This window comes from Salmo trutta, chromosome 27, assembly GCF_901001165.1.
Source record: "Salmo trutta chromosome 27, fSalTru1.1, whole genome shotgun sequence".
Lineage (NCBI taxonomy): Eukaryota > Metazoa > Chordata > Actinopteri > Salmoniformes > Salmonidae > Salmo > Salmo trutta.
The window spans coordinates 38,578,375-38,601,611 of record NC_042983.1 but is presented as its reverse complement, the minus strand read 5'-3'; the positions used below and the strand labels follow the sequence as shown (position 1 = coordinate 38,601,611).

Below are 23,237 nucleotides of genomic sequence, written 5' to 3'. Positions count from 1 at the left end.
ACCTATTGGGGATCCTGGAAAGATCAGTGTCCTGTTTGCTTCGTACGTAGGGAATGACAACCACCTTCTGGAGATCAGGCAGTCCTAAGAACAGACCGTGCTAGTGACATTATACACACACCCCAATACTAACTAACCACACACACAAACAAGGCATTGCACTACCTTTGACCACACTGTGTAGTTTCTCCATGTGGTCGTGCCGTTTGCCGTTGTACACCACCGCTGCAACGGAGAAGATGAGCTTTGGCTGGATCTGAGAAAACCTGTCCAACACACCCTGAGAGAGAGAGACACAGACACAGAGAGAGACACAGAGAGAGAGACACAGAGAGACAGAGAGACAGAGAGACAGAGAGACAGAGAGACAGAGAGACAGAGAGACAGAGAGACAGAGAGACAGAGAGACAGAGAGACAGAGAGACAGAGAGACAGAGAGACAGAGAGACAGAGAGACAGAGAGACAGAGAGACAGAGAGACAGAGAGACAGAGAGAGACACAATGGATACATTTTTGGGAAAAACAAGTCGTACAGTTAAACTACATAAAAGTAAAAAATAACCCCAGAGGATGACATTGAGTACACTGGTTTCTAATGTGGACTTTACAGTCCCACTGAGTTTAATGTGGTCCTCGGTATGGGTTTCTAATGTGCACGGAGCATACATACAGTACCAACTGGGCCGTAGCTACATACGAGGAAATGAGTCTGGTTTTCAACTTACTGTTGACAGTTAGAATAGTAGAATACACAAGGTGCATCAGCATTTTTCCACTTGTTATCTGTCACTCAAAGAAAAGTCACCCCAATTAGACTATCTTAGTAAAAAATTAAATAATGTAGATTGGTCAAATTAGTCTAACCTGCTATCATGGAAAATTCAAAACCAGGCACGCAGGGCCCCCTGATCTCCAGGGGGCCCCCACAGATTGTGTTAGTCACTCTCACTCAGATAATATATTAACGAAATGTGTAGAAATGCAGGAATATTAGCTGGGAAAAAAAAAGGTTCAGTAATGAAAATGTTTTTTTTTTTACTTTTTCTGCAAACAGATCCCTGTATACGTATTCAATTATAGTTTTCAAACCTGAGGGTGCGGAGTTAATGTGTAGCGACTAATGGTGTAGCTAATAGGCTATGTGTTTGTAGATCGCCTGAGGTGAACGAAGCTACAGTAACCAGTGTGATAATGACTGGGGCCATTTCTACTGTTCTCCACAAAGCATTGAGCTTTTAAAATGTTTTTTTTATTTATTTTTTTTATCAGTAAATTAGCTTAAACTATTTTAAAATAAGATTTAAAAATTCTCTCCTCAGAGAAGGCCAACTAGACATTCTCTGCTCCTGTGTGGGATATTGTTCTCCCTGTTTGCAAACTAGTAATTTCTTCTTGATATATTATCAACTGCTCTGACTTGTCCACCTGGAAATTCCTATAACACAGTCAGCTAGGGAAATGCGATTCAAATCATCCGAAACGGCAGTGAAACACTACAAATAGACAGACTTTCTCTTTAGTATTACAAGCCATATCTAACGTGCATTTGACGATGCCGATGTGCTACAATGCTTTGTGTTGAAATACTCTCTTTTCGCCACAAGGGGGCAGTAAAAGATCAGACAGTCCCAACAGTACTGTATATCCTTCCTCCTGAAGTAGGCACTCCACTTCTTCTCATAAATCTAAATGTATTGGATTGATGGAGGTATGGGCCAGTGGGATTTACCCACCACATTTCCTACATCATAGCTTTCGTCCCAATTATCTCTCCTTCCTCCCAAAGTGTGCGGCTGCGATTGCAAACTGATTTGAAAAGGAAATGACTTGTATAAGAAACATGGTGGAAACTCGTACTTGCCTATACCTCCGCCAATCCAACGCTTTTATATTTGTGGGAAGTAATGAACGAGTGCACACTTCAGGAGGAAGGAGGTATTGTTGGGACGTAACAGGACAGGTGGTATTCATGTTGACAGATGCATTCACGCAAGAGACTGGTACCAATGCAGGGTGTTCCATTTCTAGCGTAGCATCAGCAGTATTCTGCTGGCGGGGGGGGGGGGCTAACTCCCATTCAGGCTGACGCCACGAGTCACCACACTCAACAGCATCCCTGCTCGTTGTGTGTTTTAAATACTTTTAGCATTTGCTTTAGCCTGCATGTCGTGCCAGGTGGGGTGGGGGTGACGACAACTAAGAAAGGGCCATAACAGAGCTAACTAACAACCCCTCCGCAGGAGCCATTAGCAAGACGAACAAAGTACTATTCCAAAATTTGAGAAAACCCTCACCTACCCATTATCCATGACTGCTGACCTACGCCCTCCTATACCCCCTCCCTCACTTCCCCTTGGTCAAAAGTGGTGGACTACATGGGGAACAGGGTGTCGTGGTGGACTACATGGGGAACAGGGTGTCGTGGTGGACTACATGGGGAACAGGGTGTCGTGGTGGACTACATGGGGAACAGGGTGTCGTGGTGGACTACATGGGGAACAGGGTGTCGTGGTGGACTACATGGGGAACAGGGTGTCGTGGTGGACTACATGGGGAACAGGGTGTCGTGGTGGACTACATGGGGAACAGGGTGTCATAAGATGCAGTCGAGGTCATCCTTACGTTGACTCCAAAGTCCACAGAGGTGGACGACCAGATGGCCCCGATGCTGGCCGCAGCCAACATGGCCTCCACCGCATGGATCCCATTGGGTAGATAGCCTGAGAGAGCGACAGAGAGAGGAGAGAAAGAAAGGAGAGAGGAAAAAGAGATGGTTTATTGTGGAGGGCATTCAAATGATCAATGTTACGATAAGTCATGAATCCATTCTCCGTCAGGACGCCATCTCCCTTGTGACTCACCAGGACACAAATCTAATTTCATAGGGAGGAGAGAAAACAGCAGCTTACGGAACTGGACTAAGGACAAGTCGTGGTAGAGATGGCAGGATAAAGGACAAGTCGTGGTAGAGATGGCAGGACTAAGGACAAGTCGTGGTAGAGATGGCAGGATAAAGGACAAGTCGTGGTAGAGATGGCAGGATAAAGGACAAGTCGTGGTAGAGATGGCAGGACAAAGGACAAGTCGTGGTACAGATAGCAGGATAAAGGACAAGTCGTGGTACAGATGGCAGGATAATAAAGCATAACACCGTGGGGCGTTCATTCTAGGAACAGGTAGTCATCCCAGGAAGAAACCAATGAGAGTGAATATCAGAGAGCTAGTGTGCATCCCAAATGGCACCCTTTCCCCCTATATAGTGCACTACTTTTGACCAGAGCCCTGTAAGGGATAGGGTGCCATTTGGGACGCAGACCTAGTTGAGTCCTACACGGCTCCAGCAGCTTGAGTGCTGCCTCAGGTCAGGGGTCTGATATCAGCAGTGATACGTACGCTGCCTAAAGGTGTCCACATGCATAAGTTCAGTTTGCTCCTAGCAGAACTGGGCTAGGTGAAGTTAAAGTCCGTGTCTCTCACACTCCCTAAAAGACCTCCGTTTGAAAAACAAGAAAAAAATGCAATATTACTCGTTTGTCCCTCTTGAGACACCGTATCAACAGCATACCCACTAACATGTCTTCAACAGTCAGAATCAATCTAAGATAAATCAAAAAATCTGTCATAAATGTACGTTTTTGCAGACACAAACACTTCATTGAAGATTCCCTACAGTCGACCAATCACCGACAAAGGGGCGTAAACGGGCCTCCCGAGTGGCGCAGCCGTCTAAGGCAGTGCGTCGCTGTGCTAGAGGCGTCACTACAGACCCGGATGTCCTTGTTCCATCACGCTCTAGCGACTCCTGTGGCGGGCCGGGCGCATGCAAGCAGACTTCGGTTACCAGCTGGAAGATGTTTCCTCCGACACATTGGTGCAGCTGGCATCCGGGTTAAGCGAGCAGTGTGTCAAGAAACAGTCATGTTTCGGAAGACACATGGCTCTCGACTTGCCTCTCCGGTGTCCGTACGGATTTGCAGCGATGGGACAAGACTAACTACCAATTGGATATCACGAAATTGGGGAGAAGGTGTAAAATTGTACAAGTACGTTCGGCTAACGAACATCAGCTTGCCTCCAGAAAGAAATGTGTGCTCAAACAGCCCCACAGAAAATACCTGCCAAACACCCCAAAAAATCTAAAATAAAATTGTTGTCTGGGAAGCATACGCTAAGTTTTAGGTGAACAGCAGCCTGTTTGGTGGCAAAACAAGTAGGCCAGCAATGTCAAGCATCGGCCTGCAACCATAACCCTTTCACTGGCTATTGTGTGCACTTGTCTGCTTTTTACTAGCACTGATTTAGCTGATAGCTGCTTTAATGAAAATCAATTTACTTACATGAACTGTGATGTGTAGTCTTACCTAGCTACTTAGAGTGAGAGTGTCTGATAAATGAGGTAACCAGTATGCGTGTGTGTCTCAGGTAGGTTAATCCAGGTAGGTAGGTCAGTGTGACAAACAGGCTCACCTGATATCCTGGTGATCAGGTAATCCCCTAACTGGTTCTGAGGCACACGGGGGGGGGGGACACAATCCAAACTTTAAAAAAAATAAAATGTAAAAGCCAACATGACTGTCTGTAGAGTTGACACACACACACACACACACACACACACACACACACACACACACACACACACACACACACACACAGCACTTACTCGGTGGAAACTTTCAATAGCAAGAGCCACACCTATAGGCTATGTCAGACTCTCCCAATCCTGTTCCTGGGTCGCCAAGAACGGTCCTCGTACTAAACACACTAATCAACAACCCTTTGATTATTATAAATCAGGTGTGAAAATGTTTTTCAATTTAAACATTTTATTTATTTTTTAAAACTGTGCACCCCTTTGGGTCCCCAGGACCAGGAACCACTGGGACAATGAATGTAGTCCACAACACTGGACGTCCCCCAGGACCAGGAACCACTGGGACAATTAATGTAGTCTACAACACTGGACGCCATTAGGACTAGCTGTCGCCACTGGCGTTGGCTAATGGGATTCCTAAATTTAAATATATATACAATATGTAACCTACAACACAATTATATCGTGTAACCTACTTCCTACATCCACAAACTAGATGGAACTAGTGTGGTAGAGAGAGAAACGGACTATGATAAAGTTGTGAGTGTACAACCATGTTAATGAGATAGCCTCAGGTAATAAGGAAGCTAAGGATACAGTATCAGTCTGAATAATGAGGAAGGTGTTGCTTGGTTGGGGCTTTGATCATACAGTTTAGATATAGGCCTGGTCAAAGTACTCGTGTCTCTAGATTTGAGGGAATAGTGGCTAACTAAACTCAGCAAAAACAGTGCCTTTCAGGACCCTGTCTTTCAAAGATAATTCGTAAAAATCCAAATAACTTCACAGATCTTCATTGTAAAGGGTTTAAACACTGTGTCCCATGCTTGTTCAATGAACCATCAATTAATGAACATGCACCTGTGGAACGGTCGTTAAGACACTAACAGCTTACAGACGGTAGGCAATTAAGGTCACAGTTATACAAACTTATGACACTGAAGAGGCCTTTCTACTGACTCTGAAAAAACACCAAAAGAAAGATGCCCAGGGTCCCTGCTCATCTGTGTGAACGTGCCTTAGGCATGCTGCAAGGAGGCATGAGGACTGCAGATGTGGCCAGGGCAATAAATTGCAATGTCCGTACTGTGAGACGCCTAAGACGGCGCTACAGGGAGACGGGACGGACAGCTGATCGTCCTCGCAGTGGCAGACCACTTGTAACAACACCTGTACAGGATCGGTACATCCGAACATCACACTTGCGGGACAGGTACAGGATGGCAACAACATCTGCCGAGTTACACCAGGAACGCACAATCCCTCCATCAGTGATCAGACTGGCCGCAATAGGCTGAGAGAGGCTGAACTGAGGGCTTGTAGGCCTGTTGTAAGGCAGGTCCTCACCAGACATCACCGGCAACAATGTCACCTATGGGCACAAACCCACCGTCGCTGGACCAGACAGGACTGTCAAAAAGTGCTCTTCACTGACGAGTCACGGTTTTGTCTCACCAGGGGTGATGGTCGGATTCGCGTTTATCGTTCGAAGGAATGAGCGTTACACCGAGGCCTGTACTCTGGAGCGGGATCGATTTGGAGGTGGAGGGTCCGTCATGGTCTGGGGCGGTGTGTCGCAGCATCATCAGACTGAGCTTGTCGTCATTGCAGGCAATCTCAACGCTGTGCGTTACAGGGAAGACATCCTCCTCCCTCATTTGGTATCCTTCCTGCAGGCTCATCCTGACATGACCCTCCAGCATGACAATGCCACCAGCCATACTGCTCGTTCTGTGAGTGATTTCCTGCAAGACAGGAATGTCAGTGTTCTGCCATGGCCAGCGAAGAGCCCGGATCTCAATCCCATTGAGCACGTCTGGGACCTGTTGGATCGGAGGGTGAGGGCTAGGGCCATTCCCCCCAGAAATGTCCGGGAACTTGCAGGTGCCTTAGTGGAAGAGTGGGGTAACATCTCACAGAAAGAACGGGCAAATCTGGTGCAGTACATGCGGAGGAGATGCACTGCAGTACATTGCAGCTGGTGGCCACACCAGATAAACTGTTTCTTTTGATTTTGACCCCCCCCCTTAGTTCAGGGACACATTATTCCATTTCTGTTGGTCACATGTCTGTGGAACATGTTCAGTTTATGTCTCAGTTGTTGAATCTTATGTTCAATCAAATATTTACACATGTTAAGTTTGCTGAAAATAAACGCATGACAGTGAGAGGACGTTTCTTTGTTTTACTGAGTTTACATATACATCTTCCAAAGGCTTCTGCTAAAAACACATTTAACTGGAACTTAGTCAGCAATACACCCAGTAATGTATTCATGTTTCTCTTACCAAATGAATTGTTCTGCAGTTAACATATGATATTAAAGACGTAGGTCTAGTGGCACACCACAGAACCAGAATGACATTTCTATGTAACACACACAGGGTTAAATGAAGGAGAGAACAGTGAGAACCAGCACCGTCTGCAGCTGAGGGGTTCATTTCTAGAAGGATAGATGGAGAGGTGTGTTTTGACTGCAGCCATAAACCTTGACTGGTTTCATCTGCTGAGTGGTTATATCTCTCTTCCCCCCCCCACACTGAAAAGGAAGTCCACACTTTATCAAACAGTGGGACAAGGACACGTAGCACACACACACCTAGTATTACAGCACACACACACACACACACACACACACACGAGATACACCTAGTATTACAGCACACACACACACAGTATTACAGCACACAGAAATACACCTAGTATTACAGCACGCACACACAGAGAGATACACACCTAGTATTACAGCACGCACACAGAGAGATACAGCACGTACACACACACACACACACACACACACAGATACACCTAGTATTGCAGCACACACAGATACACCTAGTATTACAGCACGTACACACACACCTAATATTACAGCACAGACACACACCTAGTATTACAGCACGCACACACACACACACACACACACACACACACCAAGTATTAAAGTAGACACAGAAATACACCTAGTATTACAGCACACGCACAGTATTACAGCACGCACACACACACACACACACACGTCACCAATTATGGTTTACCGTACACTGTGCAGATACAGTACACCTACAGGTTGAGTAGTGTTATGATATTCTGCTTCGGCTATCTTTAGGATTGCACTGGACAATTTGAACGATGATTGAAGACTATTATAGACAAATTGAAAACCCAATGACAACACAGAACAGCAGGAAGAGACCATCTCTAAAAAGAATAATACAAAATCACAGTGGTTGATCTTTTTCTGTGATTCCAAAGGTTTGTTCAGCTCTCCTACTGAAACTACCACAGAACTAGCAGACTAGCCCATGTCGGTCATCTTGGCTTGTTACGTGGCATAGGGTGAAACTGCCCCTACACTGATCTTGGGTTAGTTTTGTATTTCCCCCAACTAAATGGTTAAAGTCAGGATTGGGGGAGGGGAAGCTGATCCTAGATCTGTACCTAAGGGGAAACTTCAGAGCTTGTTACATAATGGATTGACAGCATAATGGGAGCTTAGCTTCTTCCACATCTACTTTATAGTTTACTAGGCTAGTTTGTTTATTTATTTAAAAAAAAAAAATTTAAATCAGGGACCGTGCAAACCAAAATAGTGCACCATACTTAGTTACATCTCATTTCCATCTGCAGGAGTCCCTTTGTTGAGCATCTCTCTCACACACACACACACACACACACACACACACACACACACACACACACGCGAGGAGAAGACGGCTCATAATAATGTCTGGAATTGAGTTAATGGAAAGACAAACACATGGAAACCACGTGTTTGATGTTGTTGATACCTTCCCAACATTCCACTCCTGCCACTACCACAACCCGTCCTCCCCAATTAAGGTGCCACCAACCTCCTGTGATACACACGTAGTATGACAATAGCATGACTCAGGAAGTAGAGTGGGGGTGGGGCGAAGAGGACCGAGTCAGGAAGGAGAGGACGTGGTTATTACACAGTCCCACTGACCTCACCTTAAATGGACCCTCACATAAAGTAGCAGAGACTAGAGTCATTTAGCTAATCAATCCCATGGATTTCCGTGGTGCCAGGGCATGTAGCCTATAGCTTTGCTTCAGTTAATGGATAAATGTTTATTGTTATCTATTTGGTTGTCATTTTTAACCAACAATAAATATGTCTGGGAACACCCCCAATCTACCTACAATACACCATAATGACAAGGCAAAAACAGGTTTTTCTACATTTGTGCAAATTTGTAAGAAAAAAACTGAAATATCACGTTTACATAAGTATTCAGACCCTTTACTCAGTAATTTGTTGAAGCATCTTTGGCAGCGATTACAGCCTCGAGTCTTCTTGGGTATGACGCTACAAAGCTTTGCAAACCTGTATTTGGGGAGTTTCTCCCATTCTTCTCTGCAGATCCTCTCAAGCTCTGTCATTTTGGATGGGGAGTGTCGCTGCACAGCTACTTTCAGGTCTCTCCAGAGATGTCAGATTGGGTTTAAGTCCAGGCTCTGGCTGGGCCACTCAAGGACTTTCAGAGAATTGTCCAGAAGCCACACAAATACAGGTGTACCAAGCTTGTAGCATCATACCCAAGAAGACTCGAGGCTGTAATCGCTGCCAAAGGTGCTTCAACAAAGTACAGAGTAAAATGGTCTGAAAACGTATGTAAAACGTGATATCAGTTTTTTAATTTTAATACATTTTCAAAAATGTCTAAAACCAGTTTTTGCTTTGTCTTTATGGGGTATTGGTACTGTGTGTAGATTGAGAAAAAAATTAATTGTTAATCAACTTTAGAATAAGGCTGTAACGTAACAAAATGTGGAAAAAGTCATGGGGTCTGAATGCTTTCCGAATACACTGTGTGTGTGTGTATTTTTATCTATACAGTTGAAGTCGGAAGTTCACATAAACTAGTTTTAATGACTCCAACCTAAGTGTTTCAACCACTCCACAAACTTCTTGTTAACAAACTATAGTTTTGGCAAGTCGGTTAGGACATCTACTTTGTGCATGACAAGTAATTTTTGCAACAATTGTTTACAATTAGATTATTTCACTGTATCACAATTCCAGTGGGTCAGAAGTTTACACTAAGTTGAATGTGCCTTTAAACAGCTTGGAAAATTCCAGAAAAGAATGTCATAGCTTTAGAAGCTTCTGATAGGCTAATTTACATCATTTGAGTCAATTTGAGGTGTACCTGTGGATGTATTTCAAGGTCTACCTTCAAACTCAGTGCCTCTTTGCTTGACATCATGGGAAAATCAAAAGAAATCAGCCAAGACCTCAGAAAAATAATTAGTCCTCCACAAGTCTGGTTCATCCTTGGGAGCAATTTCCAAATGCCTGACGGTACCACATTCATCTGTACAAACAATAGTACGCAAGTATAAACACCATGGGACCACACAGCCGTCATACCGCTCAGGAAGGAGACGCATTCTGTCTCCTAGAGATGAACGTACAGTGGTGCGAAAAGTGCAAATCAATCCCAGAACAACAGCAAAAGACCTTGTGAAGATGCTGGAGGAAACAGGTACAAAAGTATCTATATCCACAGTAAAACGAGTCCTATATCGTCATAACCTGAAAGGCCGCTCAGCAAGGAAGAAGCCACTGCTCCAAAACCGCCATAAAAAAGCCAGACTACGTTTTGCAACTGCACATGGGGACAAAGATCGTACTTTTTGGAGAAATGTCCTCTGGTGTGATGAAACAAAATAGAACTGTTTGGCCATAATGACCATCGTTTTGTTTGGAGGAAAAAGGGGGATGCTTGCAAGCCGAATAACACCATCCCAACCATGGAGCAAGGGGGTGGCAGCATCATGTCGTCGGTGTGCATTGTTGCAGGAGGGACTGGTGCACTTCACAAAATATATGGCATCATGAGGAAAGAAAAATTGTGGCTATATTGAAGCAACATCTCAAAACATCAGTCAGGAAATTAAAGCTTGATCACAAATGGGTCTTCCAAATGGACAATGATCCCAAGCATACTTCCAAAGTTGTGGCAAAATGGCTTAAGGACAACAAAGTCAATGTATTGGAGTGGCCATCACAAAGCCCTGACCTCAATCCCATAGAAAATTTGTGGGCAGAACTGAAAAAGCGTGTGCGAGCAAGGAGGCCTACAAACCTGACTCAGTTACACCAGGTCTGTCAGGAGGAATGGACCAAAATTCACCCAACTTATTGTGGGAAGCTTGTGGAAGGCTACCTGAAACGTTTGACCCAAGTTAAACAATTTATAGATAATGCTACCAAATACTAATTGAGTGTATGTAAACTTCTTACCCACTGGGAATGTGATGAAAGAAATAAAAAGCTGAAATAAATCATTCTACTATTATTCTGACATTTCACATTCTTAAAATAAAAAGTGGTGATCCTAACTGGAATTTTAACTAGGGTTAAATGTCAGTAATTGTGAAAAACTGAGTTTAAATGTATTTGGCTAAGGTGTATGTGAACTTCCAACTTCAACTGTATATACACTGCTCAAAAAGATAAAGGGAACACTAAAATAACACATCCTAGATCTGAATTAATGAAATAATCTTATTAAAAACTTTTCTTTACATAGCTGAATGTGCTGACAACAAAACCACACAAAAATAATCAATGGAAATACAATTTATCAACCCATGGAGGTCTGGATTTGGAGTCACACTCAAAATTAAAGTGGAAAACCACACTTCAGACTGATCCAACTTTGATGTAATGTCCTTAAAACAAGTCAAAATGAGGCTCAGTAGTGTGTGTGGCCTCCACGTGCCTGTATGACCTGCCTACAATGCCTGGGCATGCTCTTGATGAGGTGGCGGATGGTCTCCTGAGGGATCTCCTCCCAGACCTGGACTAAAGCATCCGCCAACTCCTGGACAGTCTGTGGTGCAACGTGGCGTTGGTGGATGGAGCGAGACATGATGTCCCAGATGTGCTCAATTGGATTCAGGTCTGGGGAACGGGCGGGCCAGTCCATAGCATCAATGCCTTCCTCTTGCAGGAACTGCTGACACACTCCAGCCACATGAGGTCTAGCATTACCTTGCATTAGGAGGAACCCAGGGCCAACCGCACCAGCATATGTCTCAAAAGGGGTCTGAGGATCTCATCTCGGTACCCAATGGCAGTCAGGCTACCTCTGGCGAGCACATGGAGGGCTGTGCGGCCCCCCAAAGAAATGCCACCCCACACCATGACTGACCCACCGCCAAACCGGTCATGCTGGAGGATGTTGCAGGCAGCAGAATGTTCTCCACGGCGTCTCCAGACTGTCACATGTGCTCAGTGTGAACCTGCTTTCATCTGTGAAGAGCACAGGGTGCCAGTGGCAAATTTGTAAATTTTAGTGTTCTCTGGCAAATGCCAAACGTCCTGCACGGTGTTGGGCTGTAAGCACAACCCCCACCTGTGGACGTCGGGCCCTCATACCACCCTCATGGAGTCTGTTTCTGACTGTTTGAGCAGACATGCACATTTGTGGCCTGCTGGAGGACATTTTGCAGGGCTCTGGCAGTGCTCCTCCTGCTCCTCCTTGCACAAAGGCGGAGGTAGCGGTCCTGCTGCTGGGTTGTTGCCCTCCTACGGCCTCCTCCACGTCTCCTGAGGTACTGGCCTGTCTCCTGGTAGCGCCTCCATGCTTTGGACACCACGCTGACAGACACAGCAAACCTTCTTGCCACAGCTCGCATTGATGTGCCATTCTGGATGAGCTGCACTACCTGAGCCACTTGTGTGGGTTGTAGACTCCGTCTCATGCTACCACTAGAGTGAAAGCACCGCCAGCATTCAAAAGTGACCAAAACATCAGCCAGGAAGCATAGGAACTGAGAAGTGGTCTGTGGTCCACCTGCAGAACCACTCCTTTATTGGGGGTGTCTTGCTAATTGCCTATAATTTCCACCTGTTGTCTATTGAGAGCATGTGAAATTTATTGTCAATCAGTGTTGCTTCCTAAGTGGACAGTTTGATTTCACAGAAGTGTGATTGACTTGGAGTTACATTGTGTTATTTAAGTGTTCCCTTTATTTTTTTGAGCAGTGTATAATAAACTGTCCTATATAGCCTACCTGACCCTGCATGATTCGAGTTGTCCTCACACACTCTTCCAGCTTGAATAGAAAGTTGTTGTGCGTAAAACCCGTCTATTAACGCCAAATAATACAGTCAGTCTACCCTCAAAACACCAGCTTACTCGGGATTGTTTTATTATGTAGTGTAGCCTACTATCTATAGATGTATGCAGTATTTAGCTTCTATTTATAAACTTGAATAAAAATTACACATCAAATAGGCTAACAATGAGGGGAAAAAAGTAGTCAGCTTGAGGATAAATGTAGCTTCTATTTATAGTTGAACTCAGCAGGTTGTCTGGCTAATAGCCTACACAAATGTGCAAAAATTAAGGTAAACTTGAGAAGTCCTCCTGGCTGCTTCTCTGTGTCTCTAATACTTTCTCTTAAAAAGCTCTCCGTCTGTGGTTGTCACTCTTTTTGTCTATGTAAAGGCAGATAGTAGCTACAGTATGCTACTGCGTCGTCTTACATTTTTGCGTGCAAATGTTTTCACCATAGCCTGTAGGTCCAAGTTGCAGGTCCTGAATGTTTTCTATACTGAGTATTGCCAACCCAGACATTCTTTCCTGAGACATTGTGCATTATGTCTATTGCGCTGCAAACAATTTAAACTTATCTTGAATGATGCATGCCAAGATATACCAGAGATAAGGGACTGTTGCAACCACACAAATCAAATGCTGGTTCACAAGTATGAGCCCTCAAGATCTGCTAAATATGATCTGTTTGCATCTGCCAATTTACTGAATGTCCAGATGACCTGTCTCAGAGATTCTGATATGGATAATCTCTTTCCGTAACGTGTTGAGGCCGGCAGTTAAGGAGAATGAGAGGCTCAACTAAAGATGCTGCAGAACTGCTGTATTTTGAAGCACACCTCCCTTCTGGACAGTTTCCCCTGATGTTCTTACGGCAACCAAGCTGTTTTTAACCATCCCTGTAACTGTCGCTTCTGTGGAGATAGAATTTCCTAAACTAAAACATTAGGCTCTCGGTCTGATATGAGCTTTTGAACACTGGCGCCTTCGTTGCCTTAACCACGACATTTGTACACCCATATCCCTTTACTTTGATTGGTCACATTCCTGAACCACCCAAAAAAATAAACCCTTAGTTTCCTGGTACATATGGAAATTAAAAAAGGTTTCTGAATTACTTTTTGGAGGGTTAGTGTCAAAATGATTTATAAAAAAATAAGATAGATGTCGTTTACAAGTGCATAACAGACCCCTAGAGCTTGAGGGCCCCCCCGCCTTGCGGGGGCGTCCGGTACGCCAGTGGGGGGGGGGTGTGTGTGTGTGTGTGTATTCCTGTGTATACAGCGCAGCAAACGGAGTTGGATTAACTGAATAGAAGTACTATTCCTGGAAGCAACGTCTTTAATAAATACTAGTGTCTTGTGAAGAGGGAAGCTGGTCCGGTCTGCCTCAGTTGGTACAGCAACGCCAGGACACCGGGTTTCAAATCAAATCAAATGTATTTATATAGCCCTTCGTACATCAGCTGAAATCTCAAAGTGCTGTACAGAAACCCAGCCTAAAACCCCAAACAGCAAGCAATGCATGAGTGTCCTGGCGTTGCAGCCCCATGTTTGAGTCCCATACCAAAACATATTGCTGCAACGCCAGGACACCGGGTTTGAGTCCCATACCAAAACATGGGGCTGCAACGCCAGGACACCGGGTTTGAGTCCCATACCAAAACATGGGGCTGCAACGCCAGGACACCGGGTTTGAGTCCCATACCAAAACATATTGCTGCAACGCCAGGACACTGGGTTTGAGTCCCATACCAAAACATATTGCTTTGGATCAAAGTAAACCAGCTCTTCAAGTAGGACTAGTCGGGTAAAACATGTTAGACTGGCTGCGTTATATTACAGCGTTCTACTGCAGTGGGGAGCAGGGATGGATGAATAGGGCCATTTAGAATTTGCTTCAGTCACCCCATGCCAACAAAGGCCTCTATATAGACAGAGGGGGGGGTTAAAATCTGCACCAATCACAGGTCAGGATACAGCAGGCTGGGGTGTTCCTTGACCAATTGCAGAAGAGAAGGTCTGACAAGCTCCGTGCAGGGGGCCCAGAGTGAGGGAGAAGGGGAGATGATAGTAGGACTCTCCCTATGGACCCTGGTCGGTCAAAAGTAGTGCACTAGGTGTAGGGTGCCATTTCAGACGCAGGGCCTAGTGCTTGACGAAGAGTCGGGCTGATTTGTGGCGTGGTGTGCATGTTTCTAGCTGGACTGTCACACTGTCATTTTGTCAGACAGAGAGCCTCTCCTCTTGACCTTTGTGTCAGAGTAGGGGTTTGATGGTAATGCTGCATGGTGACTCACCCACGACTCTGTCGCCTGTCCCGACACCCATCTTCCTCATGGCGGCGGCGAACAGCGCCACATCGCGCCTCAGCTCCCCGAAAGTCACCTTGGTGATCTCGTCATTTGCCTCAGCTTAAAGAGAGAGGAGAGGAGAAAGAGACCGTGAGAGAGGATAGTGAGACAAAATGAGAAGTAGACAGAAACGAAAGCCCTATTCACACTGGATTAGTTTTACTGGTGGAGACAATTACATAACCTAGGTGCACGAGCACAAATCAGCACATCCGTAAGTTAAATCCCGTCTGAATCGACTTACTCCTAGGTCCTCAGATAATACTAGTCCCGTCTGAATCGACATCCATGTGTTTTGAGAGAAATGTTTAACAGGTGTTTCTCGCAGTTTCAGCAAGAAAAACAGTAACTTGATTTGATAAATGGAGCTTAAAAACAAAGTGCTGCGCATAGCCAATATATGAAGAGCCTTTCAGTGAATGCTTTTGCTTATAGGTTTGGTGCCAATGAATTGAACATCTCCAAATGCGCCTATTTAACGTAACCCTTGTTGTTAATACATCGCAAAGCAGCATTACAACGGAGCTAAACTGCATCTGCAGGCTGGGGCCATTTAGGAAGTCCTGTACTGCAGAGCGCTAAACTATCCTAATGATTACACTTCCTCAATCCACATATTATGGCGACAATACCGAGGATGCTTTGGTGTGGTTTAGAAACTTGGGAGCCAAACTGGAGTTATCAGTGTTGCCTGTTATGATTTAGACATGTTGAAATATCTTCATGTCTAGATAAAAACGTCCAGGCTTCAGTCAGAACTGTCCATTTAATAAAACATTTGTAAAAAGTTAATTACAGGGGGTCAGTTTGGAAAAAACACGAATCCAGTCCGAATCATCCTCTGGAATAATGGGCGTTCCGGGGTAATAAATACATAACCAACGTTCTCTTGTAATATTAGTCCCATGCTTTACCAGACCAAATTACACAGAATAGGGCTATAGTTAGTGTATGCAAAGCTATCCAAGTCATAACATGCTCTGGCGTACAGGGCTGATACAGGGAACCTGCTCTGGCGTACAGGGCTGATACAGGGAACCTGCTCTGGCGTACAGGGCTGATACAGGGAACCTGCTCTGGCGTACAGGGCTGATACAGGGAACCTGCTCTGGCGTACAGGGCTGATACAGGGAACCTGCTCTGGCGTACAGGGCTGATACAGGGAACCTGCTCTGGCGTACAGGGCTGATACAGGGAACCTGCTCTGGCGTACAGGGCTGATACAGGGAACCTGCTCTGGCGTACAGGGCTGATACAGGGAACCTGCTCTGGCGTACAGGGCTGATACAGGGAACCTGCTCTGGCGTACAGGGCTGATACAGGGAACCTGCTCTGGCGTACAGGGCTGATACAGGGAACCTGCTCTGGCGTACAGGGCTGATACAGGGAACCTGCTCTGGCGTACAGGGCTGATACAGGGAACCTGCTCTGGCGTACAGGGCTGATACAGGGAACCTGCTCTGGCGTACAGGGCTGATACAGGGAACCTGCTCTGGCGTACAGGGCTGATACAGGGAACCTGCTCTGGCGTACAGGGCTGATACAGGGAACCTGCTCTGGCGTACAGGGCTGATACAGGGAACCTGCTCTGGCGTACAGGGCTGATACAGGGAACCTGCTCTGGCGTACAGGGCTGATACAGGGAACCTGCTCTGGCGTACAGGGCTGATACAGGGAACCTGCTCTGGCGTACAGGGCTGATACAGGACACATTAAGTAGTAGTGCAGTGCCACCTGAGTAATAGCACTCTCCTAATTAACTTACAGGAGGTCAGAGGTCGGGCGGTGGACGGGGGTGGAGACTGCACCGAATGATAACAAGAGGATAGCCATCAGGATATTAAAAACCCAAGGAGCGAGCAGGAGCCTGAAAGCCCTGTGGATCCTAATCATATCACACTGCCCTGCATTCCGTATTGACCCGACGTCGGCCAAAGACATTTTGAATTAAGAGAGCTTATTGGGGGAAATAAAACCGCACAATTCCCAAAACTATTTTGGACGGGGTTGTCAAGAAATGCAAGGTGACCTTTGGAATAATCTTCTCAGTGCTTCAGTAATTATCTATATGTATAAGATATGCCATTTAGCAGACATTTTTATCCAAAGAAATGTACAGTTTGCGTGGCAACAGCGGGAATTAAGATTGATATTCTAATGGCCATTATAATTCTTTGTGACCCTTTATTTCATACTTGGAGCACTAGCTATAAATATATTTTTTAAGCACAATAATTGTAGTATACATACATGGCTGGGAGCACAGGGTGCTGGTGCTGATTTAGGACTTTTACTCAACTGCAGATGAATGGGACCTTGGAAACTGACCAATATTTTTTTTTAAAAAGCCTAATAAATTGACTGAATGGCCTCAGCCGTACTTACTAGCAGCATAGAGGGCCACCTTGTCCTGGTCTTTGTGCTTTAGCAGGTTTTCAGCATAGTTCATGCGGCTTCCTTTGAACCACTCTGGGACATCCGATATTCTCTTGGAGATATCAACCACCTGAGGAAGAGGGGGGGGAAATGGCTAGTGTTCTACATGATTCAAACCCCGGAGTAAGGGAATAACGACTACAACGTAATACTGCTCTGCTCTAAGCACAAGGGTACTGATAAGTAACTGATTGAATAGATAAATCGATTGGCCCCCTCACCAAAGAACTTTATAAACACTACCAATCATAATGTAGTATAGCCTACGCACTGTAGTAGTCAGTCCAACGATGAATGCGAGATTATCTGATTGTTTGCATAGCATTGTATTTTCACCTACTGTATGTATTTTGTAACACTTTAATTACACAAATTGTGAGAGATCACATTGTTGAAGGTGTTACTGCACTAGATGGATGAAAAAGCACAATAAAAAGGCAATGTCTGTGTCCCAAACAGTTGTCAGAGCCCTATGGACCCTGGTCAAAAGAAGTGCACTATTATAGAGATTAGGGTGACATTTAGGATACACTCATTCACTTATTCAATGTTATGTACATAGGCACCAGGAAACAGTGGGTACACACCTCCTCGTACATCCTGGAGCTTACTACCCCACAGAAACGCCACACCTCAGCCCAGAACTCAGGGTAGCTCTCCACAGACCACTGGTACAGGTCATTGTAGTTGGCTGCAAGGGGAATGACATCAGAGAGATCAAGCATGAGGTTTGTCCTCCAGCTGCTCCACATTTTAGACAAAAAAAACTAAAAAAAACACAGGAATGTACTTTTTACCCAATTTTGTATATGGTTTGGTTTTGCACCTGGGTAAAGTTAGTTTTGTATTGGATATTCGGTTCCCTCGTCAATAGCTATTGAACCAAGCAAAAATAACATTTTACAATTTAAATCTTCTGAAAAATATAAAATTCACACAATAAAAAAAAAAAGGTGTTGATTGTTCACAATCCTCCCCTGATTCAGAATATACCATTGTCATGGCATGGTTGGTTCAATAACCATAGACAACCACAGTATGCCTCATAATACCCAGAAAACCTAGCTGTCAAACAAGGAAATGGTTCAAATCGATTTTCCACATACGGGATTTTAAAAACACTTAAAATAAGGTATGTGTTTTGTGTAGGCTTACCCTGGCGTGATGTTTAGATAACTGTGTCAATCTCTCTAGGACGAGGTGACATCAATATATTCACCTGTATTCACCACCCCCGCAAAATGAAATGCTAACTCGCTGCTAATGTGGCTGTCATAAAGAACTACAAATGCCATGATTTGGACGAGACTGCCGAATCGAGACGAAGGTAAGAATTTCTGGATTAACTAATGTTAGTCATTAATAAATTGTCCACCAAAAAATAAAAAATAAATTGGACAATTCTGAAAACGGTCTTGTGCAAGTTTTAAATTGACACAATACCTGTTAGCAAAGGTGTCAGCTGGAGATAGCTTGTAGGGATTTGTTGTTTTGTATGACGTCTACTTTGACGCTAATTAGTATTTTCTAATCTGAGAGTAAATACAGCAGAGCCGAATATATTGATAAATCACCTTGTCCGAGAGAGATTTGCATGGTTATCAAAACGTCACGCCACAGTAAGCCTACATGAAACAGTGTTTCTAAAATTGCCTATGGGAAAAAAATATATGGTGAAAAAACGATTGGAAATGATGACAGCTCCATCGTGGGGCAACTACAGTACTTAGACTAGCATGTAGCAATATTATAAATATGCACATAGCTACATTAGCTAATGATGCAGTGGGTTGATTCTCCCTAGCAAAATAAATTAATCGATTGGTACGAATGTATAACGTTAAATTAGAGGTGACTAGCATGACTGTCGCCGTCTGAAAAGCTGCTCCCTTCGCCGGGTCACTCACCTAGGTTAAGCCCAAAGTCTCTGTTCACCTGTGTCCTGAATCGGTCCATCTGTGTGTTTTTCTTTGAGTCTGGGTACCATAATACCTTCGACTCCATTATCTTCTCGCTCGTACGTTCGGTGTCTTTGGACATTGTTGTTGTCGCCTCGGTTAAAAAAAAAATGAGTCTGTCGTCCTTTATAGCTAGCTAGCTACTGTAGCTAAAACAGGCAGCACACTTGCAGTATGACTATGAGACAGAAGGCCAGATTGGACTGTCATTCCATGCGGACAAGCAGCGAGGATAAACCCAGTTAAGATCCCTCCCACCGAGGGGTGACGCGGCTGTCACTATTAACCCCCAGTATCCTTCCGCTTAAAGGCGCAATCTATTTATTCCGTAATAAATCAATTTAGTGTTAAACCAGTGTGATATCTAACCAATATCCTCGGATTGTGCATGATTATTATATACAAACTGTACAAAAAAAAACGAGTAAATTGCATTACAAAAGTAATTTTCCTCAATCACTGGTGGCAAGGGATGGTGTACCTGTCGTTTCGCATCAGAATTATTGACCCACTGTTCCAAAGGGATTTTAATGGCAGGCTGTTTCTTGAGAGAGCAAAATGCATGCGTGGCATGTGCACTGAGGCCTCTGCCAATAGGACTGGACCTTTTTGGCACAGATGGTATTGTGCGGACCCCTGACCATGGGGTTTGGTTCAAATCCTGCTTAAACTGTCCCACCTCAGCCTCATCTCTTTCACAAAAACATGCGCTTAGGGCATAAACGGGTCTTGTCCATTGTTATGAATATTTGGGGGGGGAAATGTATTTTTAAATACAAACAAGCACACTTTTCTATAAAATCATGACAATATCCTGTTAACTTTGTAGAATGGTTGCAATTGCATAATATGTTCAAGGTACAAAATATGTTTGATCAAAATACATGTAAAAGAAAGTGATCTTTTGGGGGTCAGAACGTTCAAGCGGAATAATATCACGCGGGGGCACGCCACCAGTTTGTCTGCAACCTGATTGGTCGAATAAAAACTGGCTCCACATCAGCCGAGACACGTCGTATGCAAAAGAGTGGGTCGACCGTGTTGACTGACGGCACTGATGTCCAATGAAATATACAATCTGGATCAGTGACAGCTCTCGAATGAGAGGATTCACCAATAAAACTCGCAGAACTAGAGAACGTTTTTAGAGGTGTTCCCAATCAAATTGCTATATGTTATGCCCCTCCTCAGTCACTTTCACTGTCCAGAACCGTGAAAGAGAAGATCAGTTGTTTATTTTCAGAAAAATAAACTATAGCAAATGCTTACATTCAATAAATAATTTCACTGTTTTTCTTGATACTCTCAGACTCTACAGCATGTGGTAGACAAATATGCTTTGTTATTTCACAGTGAAAGAGAAAATAGTTTTGAAACCCAGAGAGTTTTGAAACACCTAGATAATTATTTGTAAAGCATCAGTCCACCTACCAAAAAAAAAAAAAAAAAAAAAAAGCTGAGTGGATGGATTTTCATTACTCTTGAATGCCAAATCAAAGTCTGATTATGGATCGGAGCGATGATGCAAGTGAAAAGAGAGCGGGCACATGTGTTGTGAAAGATCAATGAGAGGGAGCCTGTAGATCAGTATGTCTAACGCAACATTATAGGTCTGGTCCAGGTCATGGTGTGATTACTAGTGGAGGAAAACGCACTACGCCCTGGCCTTAGAACTGAGACCTGTGTAGCTAGTTGATGGACCAGCAACATAAAGCCCAGTGCAGGTCAGATAACATCCATTGCCACCATGTACCCAAGTAAAAAAAAAAACTGTGAAATAGTTCAAACTTTTGTTTATATCAGATTGTGAAACCCACAATAAAAGATCCCAGCCCAGTGTACAGTAGGTGCTGTACTCATGCCCTGTTCATCGGCTACAGTAAAAGTAGCACTGAACATGGTCAACTTTTTATTTAGCACATAGCTCGTTTTCTTGATTGTCAATATTAGCATACAGTGTTTGATAGTATTCCACTTTAACAGTGAATGGGTGGACTAGTTATACACACGAAAATGGTTATCTCATCGCCAGCTTCCTCTAACAGGATGTGTAGATATCACTCATTTGTTACAGTTGAAGGCACAATCCTTAATTTGTTTTCCAGTCGTACAGCAACCCCACCACTTGGTTTGATATAAATCTTAGGGGAATTCCGCCAAATTTACAGAATTATGAACACAAGGACTGACGGTCCATGACTTCAATCAACATGACAGTTCTAAACCCTGTGTCGAACTCATTCCACGGAGGGCCGAGTCTCTGAGGGTTTTCACTCCTCTCTTGTACTTGATTGATGAATAAAGGTCACTAATTAGTAAGGAACTCCCCTTACCTGGTTGTCTAGGTCCTAATTGAAAGAAAACCCGCAGAAACTCAGGCCCTCCGGGGAATGAGTTTGACACCCCTGTTCTAAACATACAATACATTTAACCTATAAATGACTTGTTTTTAAAGGCATTGCTTGCTTATGACACTTGAGACAGTTCTAAAGCTCATTGGGAATTTAGAAATTATATTCTTCAACAATGGGTATAGATTATGAATTGAAATTACCATTCAAGAGCACTAGATATTGCAGATTGCACCTTGCAATTCATAAATTGGTATGTTTTTGACTTACTAATACTCGTGTTGGTGAGGCCAGAAAAATGAAAGCCTACAGTCTATCTGTTTGCATGACCATTAGTGTATGGAAGCGTTCCTTGGATATGAGAGATTCTAAATGATAGTGCAAATAAAGCAAGAATGAACAACTCAGCCGAATGAAAGAATAGACCTTGATTCACTGATGAGTAAGTAAGTCAATAGCCTAATTAGCCTATAGAAAGAGCCTATAGATTTGAATAAATAGGTTGAGGGCATCCGTGCACTCTGTACCAACACATGATTATTATACACTGAGTGGACAAAACATTAGGAACACCTGCTCTTTCCATGACATAGACTGACCAGGTGAATCCAGGTGAAAGCTATGATCTCTTATTGATGTCACTTGTTAAATCCACTTCAATCAATGTAAATGAAGAGGGGAATACAGGTTAAAGAAGGATTTTTAAGCCTTGAGACATGTATTGTGTATGTGTGCCATTCAGAGGGTGAATGGGTAAGACTAAATATTTAAGTGCCTTTGAACAGTGTATGGTAGTAGGTGCCAGGCGCACCGTTTTGAGTGTGTCAAGAACTGCAACGCTGCTGGGTTTTTCCCGTGTGTATCACGAATGGCCCACCACCCAAAGGACATCCAGCCAACTTGACACAACTGTGGGAATCATTGGAGTACACTCAGCCTATGCAGTGATAAGACAAACAAGCTGGCTTGAAGTGCAGCAATTGGGAAAGATCTTTGTACATGGCTTAGATGTGAAAGACTTGTTCCACCATGCCAAAATGCCAGGTTTGGTGAGGCTGGCTGAAATATGAACGAAGGGAATGAAAAGTAAAAGTTTGGAAAAGGCTCTTGTAACAGTGGCCTAAGGTCATTGTCAAGGCCCCAATTGCCAGGAGCAAGTGACTCTACTCCTGTGTGTCCACATCACAATTACATCACTTGAAAGATAGCCACTGCCAATTTTGAGCAATGATGTGATGTGCAAGATGTCTCTTTACTCGCTCTTTTTTTGTCTGTACTTTCAATCAGCTACAACTTGTGTGGAAACCAACCCTACTAGTTATTCAGCATTCATTACGCAAAACAAAAAGAGAAAGTGAAGAGAACATGTACTTTAGTGGTCACGTCACTCAAATGATATATTGAATTGCCTATGTTTTTGAGTTCGTACAAAGCAAACAGTCAAGCATTAA

At 44.0% G+C, this 23,237-nt stretch overlaps 1 protein-coding gene across 1 annotated transcript in view; it reads right to left on the bottom strand.

Moving 5' to 3' along the window:
- The window catches only part of aacs (acetoacetyl-CoA synthetase), a 56,423-nt gene extending 36,760 nt beyond the window's left edge, over positions 1-19,663 (bottom strand). The window contains exons 1-7 of the mRNA XM_029718000.1: positions 19,385-19,663; positions 18,065-18,168; positions 17,427-17,547; positions 14,988-15,101; positions 2,624-2,721; positions 166-280; positions 3-84 (exon numbers count right to left, since the gene is read on the bottom strand). Of these exons, the coding sequence (XP_029573860.1) occupies positions 3-84; positions 166-280; positions 2,624-2,721; positions 14,988-15,101; positions 17,427-17,547; positions 18,065-18,168; positions 19,385-19,517 (767 nt within the window). The 5' untranslated portion in view covers positions 19,518-19,663. The remainder of the gene's footprint in view (positions 1-2; positions 85-165; positions 281-2,623; positions 2,722-14,987; positions 15,102-17,426; positions 17,548-18,064; positions 18,169-19,384) is intronic.
- Positions 19,664-23,237: the final 3,574 nt, after the last annotated feature.